Genomic DNA, 25,153 nt, shown 5'->3' with positions numbered 1-25,153 from the left:
GCTCTAGCTGTGCTAGCTCCGATCAGCTGACTGACTGCTAGGATCGAGTTGCAGCCGCTTTTAAATCTCCCGCCGCCACCGCGGGAACGCCCCCTGCCACGTCAGCCGCTCTCTCGCAAGGGCTGCTGGGGCTTCGGGGATCGGGAGATGTCGGGAATCGCGATGTCTCTGCGCTGTCCCCTCTGATTTTCCTAATCTCTTCTGACCCTCGTGGTCTCTGCAGCGTGCCGGCTCCGGCTCTAGCTGTGCTAGCTCCGATCAGCTGACTGACTGCTAGGATCGAGTTGCAGCCGCTTTTAAATCTCCCGCCGCCACCGCGGGAACGCCCCCTGCCACGTCAGCCGCTCTCTCGCAAGGGCTGCTGGGGCTTCGGGGATCGGGAGATGTCGGGAATCGCGATGTCTCTGCGCTGTCCCCTCTGATTTTCCTAATCTCTTCTGACCCTCGTGGTCTCTGCAGCGTGCCGGCTCCGGCTCTAGCTGTGCTAGCTCCGATCAGCTGACTGACTGCTAGGATCGAGTTGCAGCCGCTTTTAAATCTCCCGCCGCCACCGCGGGAACGCCCCCTGCCACGTCAGCCGCTCTCTCGCAAGGGCTGCTGGGGCTTCGGGGATCGGGAGATGTCGGGAATCGCGATGTCTCTGCGCTGTCCCCTCTGATTTTCCTAATCTCTTCTGACCCTCGTGGTCTCTGCAGCGTGCCGGCTCCGGCTCTAGCTGTGCTAGCTCCGATCAGCTGACTGACTGCTAGGATCGAGTTGCAGCCGCTTTTAAATCTCCCGCCGCCACCGCGGGAACGCCCCCTGCCACGTCAGCCGCTCTCTCGCAAGGGCTGCTGGGGCTTCGGGGATCGGGAGATGTCGGGAATCGCGATGTCTCTGCGCTGTCCCCTCTGATTTTCCTAATCTCTTCTGACCCTCGTGGTCTCTGCAGCGTGCCGGCTCCGGCTCTAGCTGTGCTAGCTCCGATCAGCTGACTGACTGCTAGGATCGAGTTGCAGCCGCTTTTAAATCTCCCGCCGCCACCGCGGGAACGCCCCCTGCCACGTCAGCCGCTCTCTCGCAAGGGCTGCTGGGGCTTCGGGGATCGGGAGATGTCGGGAATCGCGATGTCTCTGCGCTGTCCCCTCTGATTTTCCTAATCTCTTCTGACCCAAGGTGTGGTGGCCATGTGCCATAGGTCTTGTGTCCCAGTGTGCTTGAGGCCTTGACCCAGCTGGAGAACCAGGGGGATGTGGCTGCCTGGGTTTGGGGCCTGGGTGTTCACTGCAGCGCTGCTGGAGGCTCCTGCTGGGGGCAAGGAGCAATGGATGAAAGTCACAACAGGGGAAATCCTACCTGGGTGCTGGGGAAAGAATTGCAAGGGAGATGATTGCATGGCTGGAACAGAAATGCAGAGAGATGTGGAATTGCTGTCCCTAGGGTAATGAGAATATTTCTAGAAGAGAGCCAAGGCAGCCAAAGTTAACATGGCCTTGCTGTGGGATGCTAGAAGCACAAGCTCCATGCTCCACAGCCTGCCTTAGTCTTGCTGTTGGTCCTGGGTTGGAGGTCCCAATTACCAGTGTGGGTCAGAGCTGCTGTCAGACTGACCAAAAGCCCAGAGCTGGACGCAGGAGTGCTGGGGGGAGTGTCTCATGAGAGCAGAGCAGTGAGAGCGTTGGAGAAGGACTCTTCATCAGGAACTGTAGTGATAGGATAAGGGGTAATAGGTTTAAACTTAAACAGGGGAAGTTCAGGTTAGATATAAGGAAAAAGTTCTTTACTGTGGGAGTAGTGAGTCACTGGAACAGATTGTCTAAAGAAATGGTGAATGCTCCATCCCTGGCAGTGTTGAAGGCCAGGTTAGACAGAGACTTGGGTGACATGGTTTAGTGTGAGGCATCCCTGCCCATGGTGGTGGGGGGGTTGGAACTGGATGATCTTAAGGTCTCTTCCAACCCAAACTATTCTATGATTCTCTGAATCCCCTCCCTCAACCTGCTGTTCATGCTGTTGGTGATGCAGCCCAGGACACGGTTAGTTTCTGGGCTCAAGCGCACACTGCTGGGTCATGTCAAGCTTCTTGTCAGCCAACACCCCGAAGTCCCTCTCCTCAGAGCTGCTCTCAGTCCAGTCTCTGCTCAGCCTATATGTGTGCTTGGGATTGCCCAGACCCACGTGCAGGACCTTGCACTTGTCTTTGTTGAACCTCATGAGGTTTTCATGGTCCTGATGTTACTCTCTAACATAGCCCTTTTCAATATTGTGGTCAGGTGCTTTGTCGCAGAATAGATGTGGGATAGTGGGAGCTAAAGCAGGTCTTTTGCTAAGGTGGAATTGCTGACTGTGACCACTTTTGCCTTGGGAAATGGGTTTATTCCATGAGAACTGAAACAGGAGTCTTGTGTGCCTTGCAGGCAAGCATCCATTCTCAGCATCTTGAGGCACAAGGCCTTTTTGCTGGAGGTGAAAGTTGGCAGGGTGCTAGCTTGAGGATTTGTTCTTCTTGCAGGTGAGGTGTAGCTAACCTTGTTTCAGTATACAGCAAGCTGAAGAATCCAAACAAGTCTTACAGCCTCCAGTGCTCCCTGGGAGAAGCCCATGGTTTGGGGTAACAATAACTTTTGTGCCTAGGTCTGTTGTGTGACATTCTTGAGTTTTTGACACCCTTTCAAAGGTGCATAATTCCTGATTCTCGGGCCCTTTCTGTGAGTTCAATTTGAGTGTCACAGTATCAGTCATAGCTGAAAAAGGTGATAAAACTTACCGATAAAATACTGCCTTTGGGCAATATGTGGCAATAGGCCTTTCTTCTTTCCTTTTTTTTTTTTTTTTTTTTTTTTTAAAAATCAGGCTTTTTTTTCCTTTTTCCTTCTAATTAGCCTGACAGCACTACCATTTGTCTTCTCAGCCGCTGGAGAGCATAGAGGTTGGATAGAAACATCTGGTGTTAAAATACTTGATCTCCTCCAAGAGCAGGGAGCTGGAGGACCTTTCATGGTCACACTGTGCCGCATAGCTCGAGGTGTGGAAATTGTCTAATGGATTCCTAGAATGTGTGTAAACCAAAGGGAAGTACCTGCTGCCATGCTTTGGCTCCATGAAATCTCTTTGTTTCTTGATGATGATTAAAGCTTTTTCTGAAACTGAGGTATTGAAGTATAAGTTGATATTCAGTAGCTGAAGGTATTGTAAATCATGTGGTGACTGCTTCAGTTAAGTATACATTGGATTGTACTAATGTAGCACAAGCAGTGGAGCTTCTGAGTTGGAACGTACTGCATTTAACTCTGGACGCAACACTGTTCTTTGGAGACCATGTAAGAAATGATAGGTGTGTCCTTACCCATCAATTCTGCAGTGAAAGTTTTACACAGAAAGTCCTGGGTCACAGCTGATCTCCAGCCCTCTTTTAAATGGGAATGATGCTAAGATAGCATCTCAGACTGCAGGCCTGAGTGCTTTTGTAATGTCAGTGTGCATCTAATGCCAGCAGTGACACTGCTTGCTGCTGTGGTACAGTTTGGATAGCTTGATTTAGGATACTTTCATAAATAATAGTAGTATTTTCTGTTTGTAATGAAGGAAATGTGGCTGCCCCATCCCTGGCAGTGTTCGAGGCCAGGTTGGACGGGTTTTTGAGCAAACTGGTCTAGTGAAAGGTGTCCCTGCCAGGTGGGTTGGACAAGATGATCTTTAAGGTCCTTTCCAACCCAAACCATTTGATGATTCTATGAAACCTGGTTTTCCAGCAGTAAGTAGAAGCAGATGCTTTCTTTTCAGTCATTTGGAAAAGGCAGCTGGCAGGCTGTATCACCAGGGAAAGCATTTGAAAATCCACCACCTGGCCCCAGTAAAGCTGCATCGACTTTGAAGAACTTCAGACATACTGTGAAGTGTATAAAGCATTACAAGCTTTCGCTTCCCAAATGTTCCCTAGTAACTGCATCATGCAAATGGATGTCAGAAGCCGTTTGGAAACAACTGGAGAATCTCCAGCTCCTCAGCTTTGCTTGTAGAAGTTGGAAATTCTAGTGTGGCTTGTTCACCTGTGGCAGTGTTTCAGTGTATTTAGTGTCTTTCCTCTACTAGTGTGGCCTGGAAATGTAAGGGATGGGCTCTCTTCCACTGGAAGTTCTGGCATTCCAGTTCTTGAAACAAGAGAAATCTGATGCGAGCTTCTGTGCTGCAGTAAGTCAGAAGCTGAGAAGGCAGAGGGCTGCTGGGCTTATCCTGAGCTTCTGACTGTAATGAGCGGAATCTTTTTAATGACCTCCAAGATGTAGGACCTGACTTTTTAGGAAAGCTGGTGCTTTTCCTGAGCGAATCTGCTTCCCTTTGCTTATATTTTATCTGTCTTGTCAGTCGGCTGAGTATGGATTAGCCAGTGTAAATGTTAAACTTGAATTTACTTTTGTGTAATTCGAGAACAAAATTACTGTTACAGCAAGTAGTGACAAATATCCTGTTTCATAAAAAAGTGGCTTATGTGAAAGCAGGTTCATGGACTGTATTTATTTTCTAGCTGACAGATACAGCGTAAGTAGGCCAAGACATGCATGAAAACTGATCTCATCATCTGTAATTGAACTTGAACATACTTAATGCACATCCTTGGTGGTTTAGGGTAGAATTCTGATTAGTTGTGAATTTGTGTGTGAGCTGTTGGATTTCTGGAGTCCAGACCTTACTCTGCCATGATTTGAGGTATGGGACCTGATGGGCTTCACTGACAAAGAATTCCCAGGCACATGATGCCCTCTCTGAAAATTCGTCCTGGTAGTGGTGGCTGGCAGAATGCTGCTATGTGCGCTAGGAATTTATTGAGTATATTAGAAAATGAAAGATGTAATGGCAGAGAATTAAATCAGCCCTGGAACGTGAACTTAACTGACACTAAGCAGAGGTTATGGCTTAATGGGAACAACTCTGAAGTAAATACTGTTTCTTTCCAGAGCTTCATTTCCTTTCTTTTCCCCTTACTACCTTATGAAGAAAACCCTTATTGTCTCTTTTGTCTCCTGGTATGCATAAAACATCACTAAAATAGTTCCTTTGTTCATTTTCTTTTGTTTTGTTTGTGGGAGCCTTGTGTAAGGTTTAGCTGCTGGAGTAACAAAATGATAAAGTTTCTTTTTTCTGGAAGAAGTAGCTGCTTGTGTTGAAGCTGTGCGTGGTCTTGCAGATAGAAGTGGCAGTGTAGGTGGTGTCAACAGGAAGCTTTAGTTTTCTTTCCAAGCAGGGATTTTTTTACATTTAAATTTGACCTGTACTTTCACATGATGTCTGAAGCTCCTTCCCTGGATGAAATATGGTTAAATGAAGAGAGATCCTGTGAGGACCCTCACTGGTTTAGCTCCTTGCTCCCTGTGATCACCTCAGGTCTTTCAGCACAGTGTGCTTTGAGAACTGCTCAATACTGAGTGTTATGGGCTAGACAAAAGTCAGATTAATGCATATGAATGAGAAGAAGGCAGCTTAGGAGGAGAGGATGAGAAGGCTTTGTGATTGGTTCTGGCCTGAGAAACAGCTTCTGTCCCTGTTTGTACATGACAGGTTACTTGCACTAAAGTGAGACTCTCTGAATCTTTGTCATTGTCTGGGGTCTCAGTTTTAGTCTGGCTGGCATGGATGTCAGGTAGACTCACTGCACCCTGAATTCATGGCAGCTGTGCTTTGAGCATGTCTACTGAGTTGGTGCTTAACTTAAACATGCCAGATGCTTACTGTTGGAAACGGCTGTCAACTTGCTGGCCAGAACCTCATCCTGCCTCCATTTCATTGGGAAATGGTCCTTACCCTGGTTATCTTCTGAACTTTGCCCAGGCCCTGATATGGGGAGTGCCAGCTCTGAAATGAAAGCCATGCCACAAGCACTTGGCCCAGTGGCTGAAGTTCAGGTCCCAGAAACTTCCCTTGCCATTGGCTGACTTGCTGTTGGATGAGGACACTGTGTGTTGTTCAGCATTTTGCACTCTGCAGAGTTTATGCCCAGAGTCCCCTGCTCTGGTGCTTTGCCAGAGGTAGAAACCCACGTTGTTCTTTTGTCCTGCTTCAGCCATCTCATTTTAAATCACTAGTGGTGTATTTGCTAATCACCCAAAACTGGCTTGAATTGCTGAAGCATGAATGTGTATGCCATTGTCACTGCTTTTGAACATGGAGGAGGATACAATGCCTGTCAAGGAAAGGTTACTAGAAACCAGGTTGGTCTGAGCTCTTGTGGAGTTACCTTTGGTTATTAACAAGATCTTCCCTACAGACCTCCAGTCAGGCACCTCTAATTAGTGGGTTTAAGCTCATTTATCTTAGTTCCTCCATTGGAAGGGTCATTATCTTCACATAAAAGTTGTATTTTGTACTAATATTTGCAAATAAACTTTCCTACTAGCTTTTTGTTTCCAGGTCAGTGTTTAAATATATGCAGCAGGTGGAGTAAGGGAGCTGGGACTGGAGAGACACATAGAATTCTTGGTAGGTCAATGCCATGTCATTGTAGAATGAGGCAGTGCCATTTTAAAAGCCTTTCAAGCAGGTATATTTGATAGGACCTCAGCTATGTCTGTGTGCAGAATGGCACTGGTGCCTTTCTTACTTTCTGATTGTTTATGTTTGCTGTTTTAATTCCAGGTGTGGGGTTGAACAGCACTTCATGTTGTAATCCATCTATTAAACATCTGAACAATGCCACTTGAGAAGAAACAGCTTTGTGAAATTCTTGATGTATCGATACTCTTCGCTTCCGTACAGCCTTGTGGCTTCTCATACCTAGGAAGAAAAGTCTTGCTGCTTGTGTTCCAGCTAGTATAAAGATTTATGTCTGCAAGTATCCAGTGCATAATAGCAGGGAGTAGACTTCTTTCTGTTGGGAATAAAGTGGAACAAAAAAGATCTCAAAGTTTGCTTCTGAAGGTGATTAATTTTTTAGATATAGGTGATGAGCAGTGGCTGAGTGGAAGGTCACGGTTGCTATGTATGTGCGGTGACCTGCTGTATGGAGAAGAGACAAGCCATAGCCTCTGTCTCCTTGATGATTTGGTTTTTGAATATGGTTTTTTTTTAATACTGCCCCCAAGTGCGCTTAGAATTTCTGTGGCAATATTGGATTTTGTAGTGATTTACTCCATAATTAACATGTAGGTGTTAACTTGCAATTTTAATATAAATCTCTGAAGAATGACTGTTGAGGAGGTTTCAGGTGAGAGTAGCGAGAACATTTTTCATGCGCTAGGAGGCTGCAGTCTTGACCTAGTTTTAATATGCATCCTTGAGTTGAATTGTTGCATGAAAGCAGCTTGCATGCTTATGACTTGTGATAGAGTCCTCAGGTCACAGAATGGTTTAGGATGGAAGGGACCATAAAGCTCGTCCAGTTCCAACCCTCTGCCACGGGCAGGGACACCTTCCACTAGACCAGGTTGCTCCAAGCCCCGTCCAGCCTGGCCTTGAACACTGTCAGGGATGGGGCAGCCACAGCTTCTGTGGGCAACCTGTGCCAGGGCCTCACCACCCTCACAGGGAAGAACTTCTGCCTCAGATCTCATCTCAATCTCCCCTCTGTCAATTTAAATCCATTCCCTCTTGTCCTGTCCCTACAGGTCCTTGTCAAAAGCCCGTCTTCAGATTTCGTGTCAGCCCCATTGGGCACTGGAAGCTGTTATGTGGTCTCCCTGGAGCCTTCCCTTCTCCAGGCTGAACAAGCCCAGCTCTCTCAGCCTGTCTCTATAAAAGGTGCTCCAGCCCTCTGAGCATCTTTGTGTCCTCCTCTGGACTTGCTCCAACAGCTCCACGTCCTTCTCATGTTGGTTGTCTGCCACTTTGAAGGGAAACAGGAACACTTCAAAAAGAACTTTGTGTTTGGAAAGTGTCCTTCACTCTTGTAATTCTGAATCTTGTAATTCTGAGCGTTGCTGTTCATCTCTCGTGTTTGTGGGTGGGATATGAAGTAGGCTGCCTGGGAAGCTCTGGTGAGGCAGCTGCTGATGGAGAGGCAGCAGTGCAGCATGAAGACCCCCATTGCTACCAGTGTGGAGACATGGATGAATTCGCAACATGAGGCCTTCCCCTGATACGAGGTCAGGCTGGATAACAATGACCTTCCATTGTTTGGGAGGATTAAGCCAGGTATTTTGGGGCATTATGAGCTAGAGGACTGGATTTGTCACCAAAATGAATATTGAGCTCAGTCCTGTATCAGTTAGTGTTGATTTGCATAGAGCAAACATCCCTGCAATGCTGAGTTGTGTTTGTTCATGATGTGTGGCAGCATTTGGAATCACAACAAACGCAGGCATCTGGAATGGAAGAATGTAGGTCATGCTAAGGAGCTGCTGTCTCACGGGATTGTCATCTGCTTTGTTAGGAATAGATTAATTGGTAGGAGGCAATCTGGCAACAGTGCTGATGTCCTGCATTCTCCCTTATGTTACCAGCTCCAGAATTTATCTGTATTGATGTGGTATTAGTGAAACATAGCCTGTAAATACAGTTTTGAAAGATACTATAAAATCACACTGAAAAACTGAAGATTCAGGAAGGATTGTTTGGATTTTGAAAATCTACTGCATTCCTAAATACAGATGCTAGAATTAAATGAGCTATTTATTGAGATGCACACCACACTAGCAAATATCACTGGTTAAGAGTCTTTAACTTTACAGTGAGAAAGTTCTGCTTCTAATTACTGTTCTTGATACCTGATTTACAAACCCACCAATTTTCAGGATATTTCAGGTACCATGGATCCCAAGCAGACAAAGATGCAGCTATTCCCCTGGTTGGTTCTGGGCTTGTAACTAAGAAAAACAGTTCTGTGTAGCTGTTGCTGTTGAGGTGGTGTGGATTGAGGCCGGTGACCTTGAGGTAAAGCGATGATCCAAGTTTATCCAAGTGGCAGTTCTTGAGGGTACTAAAAGGGAGTAGGTCATTTGGTACATGGGTGACTATTAGAGCACTTGGGGAAGGTCCTCTGGGGAAGACAGGAGAGGCTGCTGGATGATAGACTCCATCTGAGGGTGGAGCAATTGACACCAGTGACTGGATGTATGGGGAAGAGGAGTGGAAAAAAAATGTAACAATAATCACGTCATCATTTGTGGCTGGTGGAATTAAAGTAATTAAATCACTTCTTTCTGTTAACACTGGCCTTCCATGCCCAAGCTTGATCACAACTGTGCTCTCAAACATGGCACTCTTCTTCCCTTTGAAAGTTGTTGTGGAACTTCCTTAAACTAGAGTTAACCAAGTGTCCCTTTCCTGAGGTTTCATGTGAGGTATGTGTTACTTTATTTAGATGCAACTTGTGGTGCTCTGTAAATGCTGAATTGTCACGACTTGAAACCTTGCAGAGCAGGATGAGTGAGTTCTTGCTGCTGCTCTAATTTGCACACTCTGCACTGGGAAAAAAACTTACTGCAGAGAAGATGAAATGCTGAAACACGTGAATTCATTGGATTTCTGGTTTACTACTGCATAAATTTATAGTCTGCTTGTATCTAGAGTTCTTTGTTACACTTCTGGTCACTGAATGTCAAAAATGATGGAATTAAAGGTTTAGAAGAAGACAGCAGGGACAGCCAAGGGGCCTCTTCAGTGTCACCGGCTCTGTGGTTCCTGATATGCTCTGTGTTGGTTCTGGGAGTCTGCTACTGGTTCTCCCCATAGCCTTCTCCAGGTTCTGGGAGTCCTGCAGTGCCTTGATTCGTTTTTGGGACCCTTTAGCTCCAATGACTGAGGCTCCGCTCCTGGTCCTGGTGCTGGGCTACTGTGTCTGAACAAGTTACATGGGTGCTCCCTAGCCTGGAGTTTAATAGGAGTCCTGAGTCACTGCAGCTTGGGAAAATGTAAGGAAACTGTTGTGTAAGTTTCTGTCATGGATGATTGTAGTCTTTTTTGGATGGGGTTTTTTTTTTTTTTTTTTTTTGGTGAGCATTTACTTTAGGTCTGACCAATGTGGTGGCAACCTTTAGTTAAACTGAATGGGAGTCTGCAACATGATCTGACATAACCACTAAGTGTTGTTTGCCATCTGTGGCCAGTGGATACATTATTTTATAACATTATTTTATAACTTAGTTAATTTTGCAGCAGCCTGCATGGCATTACCTTGGGCTAAGAGCAGCAACCAGGTTGCCTGGCTCCATGTATTCAGGTGGTGAGAGATACCCATTTGCCGCCTCTGTTCTCCATCCGCATCTGGCTATGGTGTTTGATTACACAGCTTAGCTAGAATTCTTTGGAAAGCAGCTTACAAGCTTCTTGCTGTGTTAGGATGTATAAATTTGGTTTTGCAGAGAAACTTAACATTACCTTGAGGGCAGAACAGTAACTCAGTCACTGCCTTATGGTTGCTACCTGGTACATTTTTCTTCTCTGTTTTTTCCCTCCCATCTGTTCCCTTCTGCCAACCATTACAGGCAGGTTCAGAGATACCTTATTATTTTTTGAAGAAAGTTATATTAATCCGCTATTAAATTTATTCTTAGTTTTCTTTCATATAAGTGCTTCATTTTTGCTTTGTCTTACAGCAGTGCTTGCTTGTAGTAGATAATGTCATGGAATCACAGAATGGGTGGGGGTGGAAGTGACTTCTGGAGATCATCCACTCCCATGCCCATACTAAAGCAAGCTCATGTAGAGAAGGTTGCACAGCATTGCATCCAGGTGGGTTTTGAATATCTCCAGACAAGGAGAGTTGACAGCTTCTTCCAGTGATGTTCCAGTGCTCCTTTGTCTCAAAGTTCTTACTCATATGCTTGTGGAACTTCCTGTGTTTCAGTCTGTGCCTGTTGCCCCTTATCCTGTTGCTGGGCACTACTGAGAAGAATCTAACGCATCCTCTTGACACCCACCCTTAAGATATTTGTATGCATTGATGAGATCACCTCTCAGTTGTCTCTTCTCCAGGCTGAACAGGCCCAGCTCTCTAAGCCTGTCTCCATAGGAGAGATGCTCTGGTCCCTTAATCATCTTCATAGTCCTCCACTGGGCCACCCTGTCCAGGAGCTCCATGTCTTTCTTGATCTGGGAAGCCCAGAACTGGACACACCAGGTCATAGTAGAGATCATCTCCCTCATCTTGCTGGCTGCACCCTTCCTAATGCCCCCCCGGACACCATTGACCTTCTTGGCCACTCAAGCACACTGCTGCTGTCTCATGGGTAACTTGGTGTCTACCAAGAAGCCACAGGCCCTCTCTGCAGAGCTGCTTTCTGGCAGGTCAACCCCTACCTTGTTTGGGTGTGGGGTTATTCATGAAGTTTGTTAAACTTCATGAGGCCCCTCTCTGCCCAACTCTCCAGCCTGTCCTGGTCTTGCTGAATGGCAGCACAGCCTTCTGGTGGATCTACCACTCCTCCCAGTGCTGTATCATCAGCAAACTTGCTGAGGGTGCACTTTCTCCCTTCATCCAGATCATTGATGAGTAAGTTGATCCAGACTGGACCGAGTCCTGACTACTGGGAAGGCCACTAGCTACAGGCCTCCAACCAGACACCAGACTACTGATCACAACCCTCTGAGCTCTGCCACACAACCAGTTCCCAATCCACCTCACTGTCCCCTCATCTAAACCACGTGTCCTAAGCTTACCTGTTAGGAGGAGGTTACAGGAGACAGTGTCAAAAGCCCTGCTGAAGTCCAGGTAGACAGCATGCGTTGCTCTCCCCTCACCTACCTAGGTGGTCATTCCATCATAGAAGGCTATCAGATTGGTCCTTCAGCTTTTGGAGGCATCTACAGTAGTTGGTGTTCCTGCAGGTCTTAGCATGAGGTCAAGGAAAATGAGTCAGAAGGAAAAGTCTTGCTGGAGAGTGTAACTTGCGCTGTGTGTCAGGCTTGAGCTGTTCTTATAGCTGGTTTTATTCAAATGAAGATGATAAAATTGACTTGAGAGATGTAAGTATCTTGCCCCAGCTTTTGTAAGGGGAAGAACTGCTGCTGAGGTTGTAGTTGTAACTATATTAACCAGAACCTGGGTGTCTGTGTAGAGCTTTGTTTCTGACAAAGCAACTCCTTTTTTTCCCCACCCTCTTCTCTGGCTCCTCACTTGCAGGAGAGCACAGTGTGGGCAAGCCCTGGCATAAAACCTGAGGTACCTGGCTCTGAAATGGGCTACCATGGGATTGCCTGTCCTGAGACCTCTACGGCCTCCATGGGCTGTCTGACCTGATCTGCATCCTGTGGTATGGTAGCGTTGTGGTGGGTAATCCATGATGGACTGCGGCTCTCTGGGAAAGCTTTGGAAGAGGTCAGTGAGGCTGGGGCACTGCACAGGCCCTGAGGACTAGTGTGGGTTTTGCAGAACTTGGTTCAGTCATCCTGGTTTCCATCTTTCCAAAGCAAGAGGGAAGCAGTTTGTTTTATGTCGAAGTTGTGTGTTAAATAGTACTATTTTTTCTATTCAAAGAATTCATTGCCCCATGTAAGCGCAGAAAAGATGCAAACAAGTACTTACACACATTCAAATATGTGTATATGGGAGGCTGCAGGTAGGTCTGTTGTATGTATGTGTATACAAACGCAAAAGATCAGTAGATAAGCCTGCATTTGAAGTGGGCTTTTTCCTGAAAGAGGAAGGCTAGCTGTCTTATTTACTTAGTTACTACCTTGTTTACTCATGAGATTAAATGTATTTGAAAGCTGGAGTGGAGGGTGTATTCAGTGCTGTAAAACTGAGAGGCGTGGAGCTGCTGTGATAACTCTTACATGCTCCTGCAAAGGCATGAGCAAAGTTAGGATAGCCTGGTAGGTTTGTACGAAGAACACTGATGTTTGCATCCTGTCATGCTCTAAAGCATTGATAGACTTCTCATTTTCATATAATCACAGAATGGTTTGGGTTGGAAGGGATGTTAAAGCTCATCCTCTGCTATGGAGACAGGCTGAGAGAGCTGGGCTTGTTCAGCCTGGAAAAGAGAAGGCTCCGCGAAGAACTTAGGGCAGCTTTCAGTACCTAAAGGAACTGACAAGAAAGAGGGGCTTTTAACAAGGGTCTGTAGGGACAGGACAAGGGGGAATGGCTTTAACCTGACAGAGGGGAGATTTAGATGAGATATTACACTTGTGTTGGGCTTTCTTGGGAAAGAGTACATTTACGCCTGCAGCTTCCTTTCAATATTTGTTCTTAACTGCTTCATTGATATCAGATGTTAATATCTGCTAATTTTTGGTAAAATAACATTCTGAAGTGTTAAAACTTGTTTGCAAGACATTGATTTTGGAGTGTTTGTTATTCTGGACTTGATACCTTTGGAAGGTTTAATACTGGGAGAGCTGAAGGAGTTGCCTCCTTATTAGTGCTGTGCTCTAGACATTAATACAATTTATGAAGCAGTAGCTGGCTTAGGAGTTTGTTTTAGAGTCATCTTCTGCATTAAGATGTTAAGCTTAAGAAAGACTTACAATATAATAAACCTGTTTTGGGAATTGTGGGATCTCACGATCAAACAGTTCTGTTGAAAAAGACTAGACAAAGGTCTCTACCCCAAAGTTAATTTTGTAGTTTTAGAAGTTTCTGGGCTTAGCTATTACTGTATTTTCCTGCTGTTGGTATGTTTGCTTTTACTACTTTTTTTTTGTTTTTAAATAAAAGCATTTTAGGGCTGTGTATTGAGCCCTACTGTAAGCTGTAAACCTACATGAAAGATACAGATTTTCCTCTGTGCTGGCAGCAGCATGCAGGTATGCTGCTGTTTGTATACTCCTGTAATACTCTTGGTGTTAAAGTGCCATAAGTCATGAGACTGTGTTCTTTCTTACTTGGTGAACTGGAAAGTTGTTAATTCAGAGAAAGTTAGCAGATAGATTTCTTTCTGCCTAGTCAGTTGCTTGCTTTATTTAACACTGGGATTTCTAAAGTCAGGTGGTAAAGATAAGGTTGATATCTTTTTGTGCCTCTGAAAGTGCTTGCAGGAGCTCCACCTGGCTCTGATTCAGTTGTTTGAAGTGGATTAGTGGGGGGAGATTGAAGTGCACCTTCCAGCTAAGGGAGAAGGAGCTGTAGCTCAGGCTGGGAACCTTCCCTTCCACTCCCAGTCCTCATCAGAAAATCTGAGCATGGTCTGAGTTCTGCCATGATAATTCTGCAGTTCAGCTTAAGAGTGTTCAGGTACATTCTTAAGTAAAACACTTGCTGTTGTCAGAGCCTGTAGCACAAAGGCAGGTAGCTTCATAGAGTCACAGAATGTTTGGTTTGGAAGGGACCTTCCACCAGAGCAGTTGCTCCAAGCCCTGTCCAACCTGGCCTTGAACACTGCCAGGGATGGGGCAGCCACAGCTTCTTTGGACAACCTGTGGAGCACCTCACCACCCTCACAGGGAAGAACTCTCTGGTATCTCATCTAAATCCACCCTCTGTCAGCTTGCAGACACAAGACTCGTGTATGAATTTGTGCACATTTGCCTCTCTTTCCCAAGTTGAAGTAGAGTTGCAAAGCCAATGAAATACAAAATGCACATATTTACATGCTGCTTATGGTCTTCATTTGGTGGCAACTCAATGTGCAGGTTGGCTTTCAGGCTTGCATTGCCGCAGGGTTGCCCCTCTCTTGCCCTACATTCTGTTTCCTCCCTCTCAGCGACCTCATGGAGCTGAATGGTGTCTTTGTTTGGAAAGAATGCAAGCAAAATTCATGCTGTCTGAAAAGGGCCAGCTCATCATTTGTAGCTCTGCAGTGGACTGGAAAATAAGTTTTTCTCCCTCCCTCTTTCATTCTGTCTTTCCTGTTTCAAGAATCATTGGTTTGTGATTTACCAATAGGAGAGCGATCTTTACAAAACATTGACAGTGGTTTGGGAAGGTGTAAAATGACCTGTAACTGTTTGTATGCAGTGATTATGGATTTAAAACACACTGTTCTGCTGATGCAGATCCTGGGTCTTCGTTCATGTCGTTCATCTGAGAGCGATGGAAACACAAAACTATTGAGCAAATAAGTCTGTATCACCAAGGCATTCAGATGTTTAAACCTACACAAATAAAACTGGAATGCTTTGTTGGGAGTCCGTGACAATAACTTCTGCTGATGGATGAAGGGATAGAAGAGCTTGACTTCAGTGGCCTGATGCACAAGTGTGACCTTCCAGCTCCTGAAGTTCCTCTTGGTTTGCATTTTTACAGTCACTAGGCAGAAGTGACTTTAAGTATTCATGTAAGGGCTGATCTTGTTTGCATACACCATGAGATCAACCAGTGGTCCTCCTAAAGCCTTGATACTCAAAGACCAGTAACCTGAAGAATCCATAAATAGCTTCTATCTGTTTTTAAAACCCATGAGTTCAGTTTTTGGACAGACCTGGGCTTGTATATTGCTGTATATTGCAACTGGTGGTAGAACTTGAAATTTGAAGGAAGGCCAGAATTGATTCAGAAACCTGGGATCATCTGTCTGTAAGGAGACTTCATTGTTAAACTGTGGATAACAAACACTTCCAACTTTTTCCTTGAAAGTATGGAGTTAAATAAGTGTTGAAAGGGCTGCTGGTATGCTCCCAGGTTTTTCAGTGAATTCCAGTTTGCCCTGTTGAAGTTGATGAATATCTTATCAGCACTTAATGAGGGAGCAATTTCATGTTCATCTCTAATTCATTAGTTGTGTCATTATCCTCCTTTGATAGTACTATGTCCGTTCTGCATGCCATTTAATTTTTATATCCATTACCCTCTTAAACCCTTTCCTGAACTTAACATTACTGGAAACTCCCCGTACCTGTAACCTTGTTGTCTCGGGAGCCTTTGGGACTTCCTTGGAGATATCTAGAACCAAATGGGAATTACAGAGATGCAGAGGTCTCATTTTTCCAGTCTGTTAGAACTACTTTGATAGTATTTGGAGGCAAATAGTCATTGCTATTTATAGCGGTCTTTCTGTTATGAAGGCTGAACTAGTATTATGCTGGAATGGAAGCTGAGCGTAACATGGGATTAGAGATTTATTTTATCCCCGAATACTAGAGTTAGCAAAATCCCTCTCTGTGCAGAGAAGAGTTAATTTCCTTGGCTGGTTAATAGCTTACTTTATCTTGGCACATAAAAAGTGGCTGTCAAACATCCTGCTTTATCTGGGCAGAACCTACAAGTATGTGTTGCTGTATAAAATACTTTTATGATCTTTTGTCAGCTGCTGCGTTCATTTGTTTGATAGCGTTGCTGTGAAGCACTACATAGTAGCAAACATTTTAGTTAAATGCTGCAAAATATAGGGATAGTTGAGTGGATTTGGGGCAGTTTTGTGTGTTGGCTGTTAATCATTCAACGGGTTTGTTTGTCAAACCATATGTATGATGCTCGCCATATTGATTCGTAAGTTTGAGTGATGAAGTACTGCTTGGCTAACTGGAAAAAACAGTGAAGCACTGACCAGAACTCGAAGTCTGAAGGTCCCAGGCTGACATCCTAGAATTGGTGGACTGCCTCAGCCTTAGGTCACTGTAATGTTTTAAATCCTTAGAATTGGGGAATTTTCATAGGATCACAGAATGGTTTGGATTGTGAGGGACATTAAACCTCATCCAGTTCTGAACCCCTGCTCTGGGCAGGGACACCTTCCACAAGACCAGGTTGCTCCAAGCCCCATTGAACCTGGCTTTGGACACTGCCAGGGATGGGGCAGCCACAGCTTCCGTGGGCAACCTGTGCCAGGGCCTCACCACCCTCACAGGGGAGAACTTCTGCCTAATGTCTAACCTATATCTCCACTCTGTCAGTTTAAAGCCATTCCCTCTTATCCTGTCCCTACAGGCCCTTGTCAAAAGCCCCTCCCCCGATTTCTTGTTGGCCCCTATAGACACTGGAAGCTGCTCTAAGATCTCCCTGGAGCAGCTTTTCCAGGCTGAACAAGCCCAGCTCTCTCAGCCTGTCTCCATAGCAGAGGTGCTTCAGCCCTTGGAGAATCTTCATGGTCTCCTCTGGACTCGCTCCATCAGCTCCATGTCCTTCTTGTATTGGGGCCCCAGAGCTGGATGCGGGACTGCAGGGGGGGCCTCATCAGAGGGGAAGGGGAGAATCCCCTCCCTCGACCTGCTGGTCACGCTGCTGGTGATCAGCTCCATTTGATTTTGCCTCTTTTCTTCTAGTTTACATTTATGAAGCACTTGGTAATGGTAAGCGGCTCTCTGAGGAGCTGTGTATGGGTTTAATTTTCCTTTTTGGTTGCATGTGCAGAATGTGTCCATTTAGCAAGTGCTATCCTGGTTCCTGCCCCTGCACGGCACAGCCCTCTGGGGACGGGGATTCTCCCCTAAAGTTGCAAAGCCTTTCCCAGAGAGGCTCTGGTATCCGGACTTCACGTGAAGAGATTTTAGTAATTTGACATTTCAGTGTTAAAATGCAGTAGTGTGTGCAGTATATTGAGCTGAAAGGAGTTTAAAACAGACTTCCCATGCAGACCTCTTACATAATAGTGTGTTTCATAAATTCTTTTTAATCTTACTTGGTATAAAATGACCTTGTAGATTTCAGAGGGAAGTTTGTGATTGCAGCTGCTGCCTTTTAGAATGTCTAAATATAAACAAATTGTTGGGAAAACATGAAAAATTTAGTGGCATTTCTCTGATTGGAACTGAAAGTCAGAACTCTGGCATCTAATATTGTCAGAGCACTTTGAGATGGTGGCTTGCCGTCCTCTGTACTCTGCAGTAGTAATTCTTGTACGCAGTTTTGGGAAGAGAAGGTTGAAACAAGATGTGGTCCTCAAGCTTCCTGTGCTGGGAAGGAGCAGCTGGGGGAGGTCCTCATCCTTGCTCATCTTGTGTGACATCTGCCTCCAAGCCCTTCTCTTCTAGGGAACAGTGACCAGTTTGTACATGTTGCACAGATGAGGTTTCACCGTCTTGCACAATGGTGTTCCTATTTCCCTGCCTCAGATGGAAATGTCTCACCAGGTGCCTGCACGATTTGCTTATCCTAGCATTTTCTCTCCATTGAATCATGGTTACTCCCTGAAAGTCAAATGGTAACATCTCAGCCTTCGGTCTCTCTTCCTTCTCATCTGAAGACAGCTGCTGGTTCACAGAAGAAATTCTTAGGTAACAGGCAGGTAGCGCTGCATTTTGTGCTGCTGACATCCCTTGGTTTTAGTCTGTCTTTGAGATTATCAGTTTGTTATTTTAATTGTCCTTTGTACAGAGCCTCTTGCTTCTGTAAGTGGTAGACTTCATCTAGGACAATTGACTACACCAGAGTTAATAATGAAAATATTAAATATTTATTTCAGTACCAGTCTTGGCTCATTATCTATCTTCATTTTGATAGTTTCTTCTTCCCTAAGTCTTCTTAGGACTGCTTTCCTTCATCACATCAGTCTTTGCAAACCCCATAATTAACTAACTTCCCTGTGATTCCACTTCAGCTTTGCCGCAAATGAACATGTGAGTTACTTTGTGTTAGTTGGTATTAAAAGTAAAAACCTTACTCTTCCTCTGTCAAGATGGTCTCTGCTTATTCTGAGTTCCGTGAGTCTTGGTTCTGCACTTCTATTGAGGCCTGACTTTGCTTGTACCATGTTGGAGGCTGGAGCTGGGATGGACCTTGATGAGGACTCTTGTGCTGATAACTTGCCTTTTGTTACTGGTTAAAAGCTTTGTGTTGGTTAAACCCTTCTGCTTGTGTTATTGAACCTTGAGGTCAACTGTGCGTAAACGATGGACGTGTATGTTGAGCTCATGAGACAATTTAGAGCTTCTGTTGATTGTTTCAGTGGTGTACAAAGCAAGATGACTATTTTTGATAGACTGGAGTCTTGCACGTATGTTGATACAGGCTCTCGCACCAACTGCTTTGAGGTAGACAGGTAACAAGCATTATGATTTCTGTGGTTAATGTTATTCTTGGAGATAGTTGCTTGAATGGGATTAATGGAAAGGAGAATTGTGGGGAGAAGAGGTGGGTTTTGTTGGAGAGGTTTCTGAAATGGTGATATCACAAGGTCTAAAGAGTAAAAAAATAAATAAAAATTCACCATGATACTACGAGCCAGATCATCTTACCCATATTAACTGAGGGTGTCCATTGACCGACATAGACCCTTTGAGGCCCTGGCTGCTCCTGCATTCTTCTTACTGGAGTGTCCTTGGTTTACCTGACAGTTCAGAAAGAGAAATAAAAAGCTGCTGTTCTTTCTGCGGCAGTTCTAAGTTGATGTGGAATTGCTCTTTTTTATGTAAATACTAATTATTTATATTTTTATTTATTTTAGGGATAGACTTCAAGATTAAAACCGTTGAATTACAAGGAAAGAAGATCAAGCTACAGATATGGTGAGTAATACAACCAGGAAACTGCCAGTCAACATCCTGCTGGATGGCTTCTTTCAGCAGCAGGTTTTTGTGAGAAGGGTTTACTCTTCTTGAGATCACATTTCTAATTTTGGAACAGTGTTTTATATTTTCAGTAGTGGTAAAGCTCCACGTGCATTCTCCTGAACTGTTTTTAAGAAATGGAGAAGAAATCCATGTGTTGCATTTATAACCGTGGTTTCCGACTGCTCCCTTGGACAGGCTGTTGGCAAATCTCCTGCTTGGGAGGACAGGATCCTCACAGTCTGTGATTTAGTGGGAAGTGGTTTAAAACTGGAATGTTTAAATTAGGAGTTGCCATGAAACTATGACTCTAAATTTATGACTAGTAGCCTTGCTTTGTGTCAGCAAGACAGCCTAATCCACGTCTGCACTCACTTTATCATAGAATGGTTTGGGTTGGAAGCGACTTTAAAGCTCATCCAGTTCCAACCCCCTGCCACAAGCAGGGACACCTTCCACTAGACCAGGTTGCTCCAAGCCCTGTCCAACCTGGCCTTGAACACTGCCAGGGATGGGGCAGCCACAGCTTCCCTGGGCAACCTGTGCCAGGGCCTCAGCACCCTCACAGGGAAGAACTTCTTCCTAAGATCTCATCTCAGTCTCCCCTCCGTCAGTTTAAAGCCATTCCTCCTTGTCCTGTCCCTACAGGTCCTTGTCAAAAGCTCCTCTTTAGTTTTCTTATTGGCCTCTTTAGGCACTGGAGGCTGCTCTAAGGTCTCTGCAAAGCCTTCTCTTCTCCAGACTGATAAGGCCCAGATCTGAGCTGGTGATGCAGCCCAGGACATGGTTGGCTTTCTGGGCTGCAAGCACACACTGCCAGGTCAGGCAGCCCTGCAAGTCCTTCTCCTCAGGGCTGCATTATGTTTTTCCATTATAAACTGTGGAGTTTTTCAACTGGCTTAAAATAAGGCTGTTCTTGTGTTGGGAAATCTAACATGAGGCAAAACTTAAAATCTTTCCTTCTAGCTTGCTGTGCATGTCTAGAGATTTTTCTTCTGTTTTAGTCCTGTTAATAGCTGAGGAAAGCTAATGGCTTTTTCCAGCCTGTATGTTCATTTACACTTCCTTCTCCACCACATATACCTATCGCCACTGTGTTCTCCAGCTTTACTGAAACTTCATAACCTGAATTTGTTTAGGATCTGAATTTGTCCATTTTGTCCTCCACTAATAAAAATTTTTCATGGCTTGATAATGTTGACATTTGTAGATACAGATGGATGGGTTCCAGTTGGGGAGGGGCACTGCTCTTCCTCTGTCGGGGTAGTTGTTCCAGTGTCATAGGACCAGCCAGATGGTTATCCTTCCTAACAGAGTCCTTCTTGTTACACTACTATGAGCATGCACCCTGAATCATAGTTGTGTCTTGAATCCTACTCCTGCGAGCACATCTTTAGCAGAAGCTGGCCAACTTAGTTATTTTTTTGTGTGTCCTGCAAGGAAAAGAGTTGTCAAAGCTGATTTTGTTGTATAAACTGTGTAGTTAGTCGATAAGGAAGCACTTGGAGGATGAAGTAACTCACCACGCTGGAATGCTTCAGCAAGGAGTTGCAAAGAGTGTAACCATCTTCTGAAGGGCAGTGTTTCCGATAGAGCTGTCTGAGGAAGGATGGCTATAGATCAGCTGGATCCGAAAGCAGAGGAGTGGAAGGGAAGGAACCCAGAGCATTAGCTAAAGAGCCATTCAGGTGTAATGCAGCCTCATTGATTCACTTGCTGGGCAGCTCTTGCTTTGGGAGTTGTCCAAACATTCAAGTTTTCAAACCATAGCTTCTGTCAGTCATTCTGTGCTACATTTTTTTACCCCAGCAGGGTAGGTGCTGTGAATTGCCATGGGAAACAAAGGTAGAACGTGGGAATGACTTAAAGGAAGTGTTCAGTTGAACTTCAGGAAAAATCGTCATGAAATATAAAAACTGAAAATACTGAAAACCAAGGATGTTTATGGCTGCTTTGTCTATATACCCATTAACGAAGCTGGGTCCATTGTGGGATTTAGTACCCTAGAGAAATGAAGAGGGGTTGGGGTGAGCTTGAGTTTTAGGAAATCGCATCTTTTAAGTGTTGCAAAGTTTGGAAGTGCTAGCCTGGATCATCTTGTTCCTGCCTGTTTAAAAATTCACGTTTGAAATGACACTTGGAAAGCAGAAAATGAAGTTCCTGTGGCATGAACTTCTGATGGAAAAAAATCCCAAGTAAATTTATGAAAAATAGTATCTAGGCTTCGTATTTGTCATCTTTTCCCATACAAGGAGTTTTGCCCCACAGTGGTTTGGTGGCTAGGACAGTAGTGTCTTTTGAAGATATATTGTGCAATACATCTATATTTAACCACTGCTTCCTGTGTTTAAACTCACCCTGTACTTCTAGGAGTTGTGTAATGTATTTCCAGAATTACACTTCATTCCTGCTGCAGCAGTTCCATAAGCAAGGGATGCATTTAGTGGAATGGTTCCCTTGTAAACCTGAGGCTGTTCTCTACTTTCTTTGCGTCCATGCTGTGGGTTGTGCTTTTATAACCAAAGTAAAAGCACAAGAGCTAATGTAGCTGAATCAGTGAAACAGATCTTTGGAGTTGTGGCTCTTTCACTGGGACACTTCATACTTGATTAACCTGGTCTCAAGATAACAAAAGAGAACACAGACTTTCAGTTAAGGACAGGAGAGGAGTCCCTTGGTGCTTGTGTGCTTTCAGATAATATTTCACTGCAGATATGCTAGTATTCATGCAGGATACTCGTGCTCAGAATATCACAGAATAATTTGGTTTGGAAGAGACCTTAAAGCTCATCCAGTTCAACCACCTGCCACAGGCAGGGACACCTTCCACTAGACCAGGTTTCTCCAAGCCTCGTCCAACCTGGCCTTGAGCACTGCCAGGAATGGGGAAGCCACAGCTTCTCTGGGCAACCTGTGCTAGGGCCTGCCCACCCTCACGGGGAAGAACTTCCTCAGATCTCATCTAAATCTCCCCTCTGTCAGGTTAAAGCCATTCCCCTTGTCGTGTTGCTACAGGCACTTGTCAGAAGCCCCTCTCCAGCTTTCTTGTTGGCCCCTTTAGGCACTGGAAGCTGCTGAAGGGTCTCCTTGGAGCCTTCTCTTTTCCAGGCTGAACAAGCCCAGCTCTCTCAGCCTGTCTCCATAGCAGAGGTGCTCCAGCCCTTGGAGTGTCTTTGTGGCCTCCTCTGGACTTACTCCAACAGCTCCACGTCCTTCTTATGTTGGGGCTCCAACATAAGAGCTGGATGCAGGACTGTAGAAGGGGAGAATCTGCTCCCTTGACCTGCTGGTCACACTGCTGGTGATGCAGCTCAGGACACGGTTGGTTTCTGAGCGGGAAGCGCACACTGTCAGGTCATGGTGATCTTAATTTAGAAGAGAAATGACCAGTATTTTGCTTGTGAGTTTCTCCCCTGTGTGAAAACCATTGTCCTGTTTGTAAGAATGCCCATGAGTCTGCCCTCTTTCTTGCCCACTTGTCAGAGCTGCTTCTGGTGGCTCACAGCAAGAGTGTACTGGGTGCAATGATATCGGTCCAGCCCATAGCCATAAATCGAGCTGTGGCTCTCCAAAGTGCCACTGCATGTTTATTCAGCCTTTCATAATGCTGTTTTCTTGCTTAAGAGTCCTTTTCATTATTAGAAGCAAAGGCAGCATTGCTGCTGTTCTCATCCTCATCATTATTATTATTGGTGTTTACTCAGATTCAAACCTCTTATTTTGTACCTTAAAGAACTTTAGTGTGTATCAGCCATTTCCCAAATATGGTGGAGTTTCTTCAGAGTCATACAGCATTTATGAAGGAGCTGTGTTTGATGAGCTACCTCTGGCAAAAGGGATGGCTTGAGCATACTTTACTGAATAGGGTTTCTACATCAGTGAGAAAGCTCAAGTATTTGATTATGTGGCATTTGTTACTTATATAGGTGAAGACTGTATTTCTTTTCACGTATAGGAAGCACTAGAAAGAAACCATTCCTCAGTTTAAAATTGCTATATTGACCTGCTTCCCACTGATCTGTATAATCTTTCATCACCCACATATTAAATCATGCTGTTGTCCTGGTATAGAAGCTGCTCTCTGGCTGCATGCAGAGCTCTGTCACTGGGTTTTACTGTGGCTAGTACTGACTGGCTTTTGTACTTCTTGGAGCAGGGGTGCAGTCTCAGTGGGTGATTAATTTTACAGATAGCAGCTAAACCCAACGCTTCCTAATACAGCTCTGCTCCATTCCTGCCTCTCCTCCTGGTGCAGAAAATGATCAGACATGGCAGTCATGAGCAGTCATGCCTTGACCTCTAAAAAAAAAATATATATATATAGGAGTAAAATAGGAATCAAAGGTCGAGTTAAACCTTGCCAGAGGTGGTAAGCAACATGATACTTCGTAGCTAATTAAGAAATGGGGTTCTCTTCGGCAAGGATCAAGCTAGGATTAAAGTGTTTTTGTATTGCTCCAAATGTGTATGTGCCTGTTACAGAACAATGTTGAAGTGGGGAGAGGGGAGGCTGGGACACAAGGAAGAGAAGGATGGTGGGACTGGCTTACATCTGTGTTCCGGGAGCTCTGAAGAAGCCTCAGGTAGGCTGGGCAAGCCTGGTGGTGTGCATGGGCTGCAAGCAGTGGGGAGGTCATGACACAAACCCCAGGCCTGACCTTCTGAAGGAGTGAGCTTCTTCAGGGCAGATCCATCAGGAAGGCTCCTGGTGTGTAACATTCTGGGAGGAAGCACACGGAAGAATCGAGTATCTTCTTGGTGATGTACTTGTGCTGCTTATCTGTTGAGAAAAGTTGTTAATGTGACAGTATGTGGTAGATTGCCATATGGAAAGTCACCAGTGAGAGAAAGGAATTAAAGATTTGGGATTAGAAATACTTGGGAAGGGTGGGACCTAGGGGGGGTGTTGACACTGATGACACAAAATATTAATACACTAATGCTTATAGTACAGAGAAGGGATAGTGAATAAAAGAACCAAAATGAGAGATCACTCCTCCAGGAAAAGACAGTGTTATCATTGCAAAAGCAATGAAACACTTTAGAGGAATAGAGTAGTAGAGCTGAAAATTCAGCTGTGAAGAGTGTAATATCGCACACTCCAGGAACTTTGATAGAATTGCTTTGAAATGGAAACAAGACTTAGGCATCCTGTAGTTCACTAAACTTGCTAGCATAATGTATAAATTGAAAACTTAAATGTGATTTTTCAGGTACTGGGGATACGATCATTTCCAGTGGGCAGGGACGTGTCACAGTCTGACATTACACAGAGGTTTGATTAGCATGCCCTACAAAGAAAGGGACAAGCAAGATCATCAGAAGGATGTGATAGCTATTTTATGAAGAAAAATTGAAAGATTAGGGTTCCTTAGGATGTCAGCAAAGTGACCAAAGTGCAGTTCGTAAATCATGAGTATACTGGCAAGGGTAGGTAGAGATTGGTACAGCTCACTGCCTTCTCCAGTCCCAGAACATTAGTTCAAGGCTAGAAGGTGGCCTATGCTGAACACAAGGGAATGAAGTTAAGCCGTGAAACTCCTCATCACACGATGAGGTACATACATGGGTTCGCAAGGGATTTCACAAAGGAACAGACTGTTTCGGACTGTTAACACAGAGATGTGATCTCTGGCTCCAGAAGTCCTTTAACTACATGGAAGTCGAAGTTGGAAAACCTCTGGCCTGACCACGTGTGGCTTTTCAGTGCTTGTGAGAACACACAGAAGTCAGATCTAGGTTTTTCATCCTGGTGTAGCTAAGGCTGAAAGGAAATATTACTGTCATGTAAAAAAACCATAGTGGTAGCAGAGGCAGAGGAGAAGGAAGGACTTTAAGCTCAAGGACAGTGGGAATCGAAGTTGCTGGAAATCCACCA

The 25,153-nt window shown here is 44.9% G+C and overlaps 1 protein-coding gene across 2 annotated transcripts in view; it reads left to right on the top strand.

Moving 5' to 3' along the window:
• Nucleotides 1–25,153, top strand: part of RAB10 (RAB10, member RAS oncogene family) — a 54,207-nt gene that overhangs the window by 13,712 nt on the left and 15,342 nt on the right. For both annotated transcript variants that reach the window (XM_080616987.1, XM_080616986.1), the window contains exon 2: nucleotides 19,173–19,233. In XM_080616987.1, the coding sequence (XP_080473113.1) occupies nucleotides 19,173–19,233 (61 nt within the window). The remainder of the gene's footprint in view (nucleotides 1–19,172; nucleotides 19,234–25,153) is intronic.

This window comes from Psittacula echo, assembly GCF_963264785.1.
Source record: "Psittacula echo genome assembly, chromosome: 4".
Classification (NCBI taxonomy): domain Eukaryota; kingdom Metazoa; phylum Chordata; class Aves; order Psittaciformes; family Psittacidae; genus Psittacula; species Psittacula echo.
The sequence above is the reverse complement of the archived record's forward strand: the minus strand, read 5'-3'. Positions and strand labels throughout refer to the sequence as shown.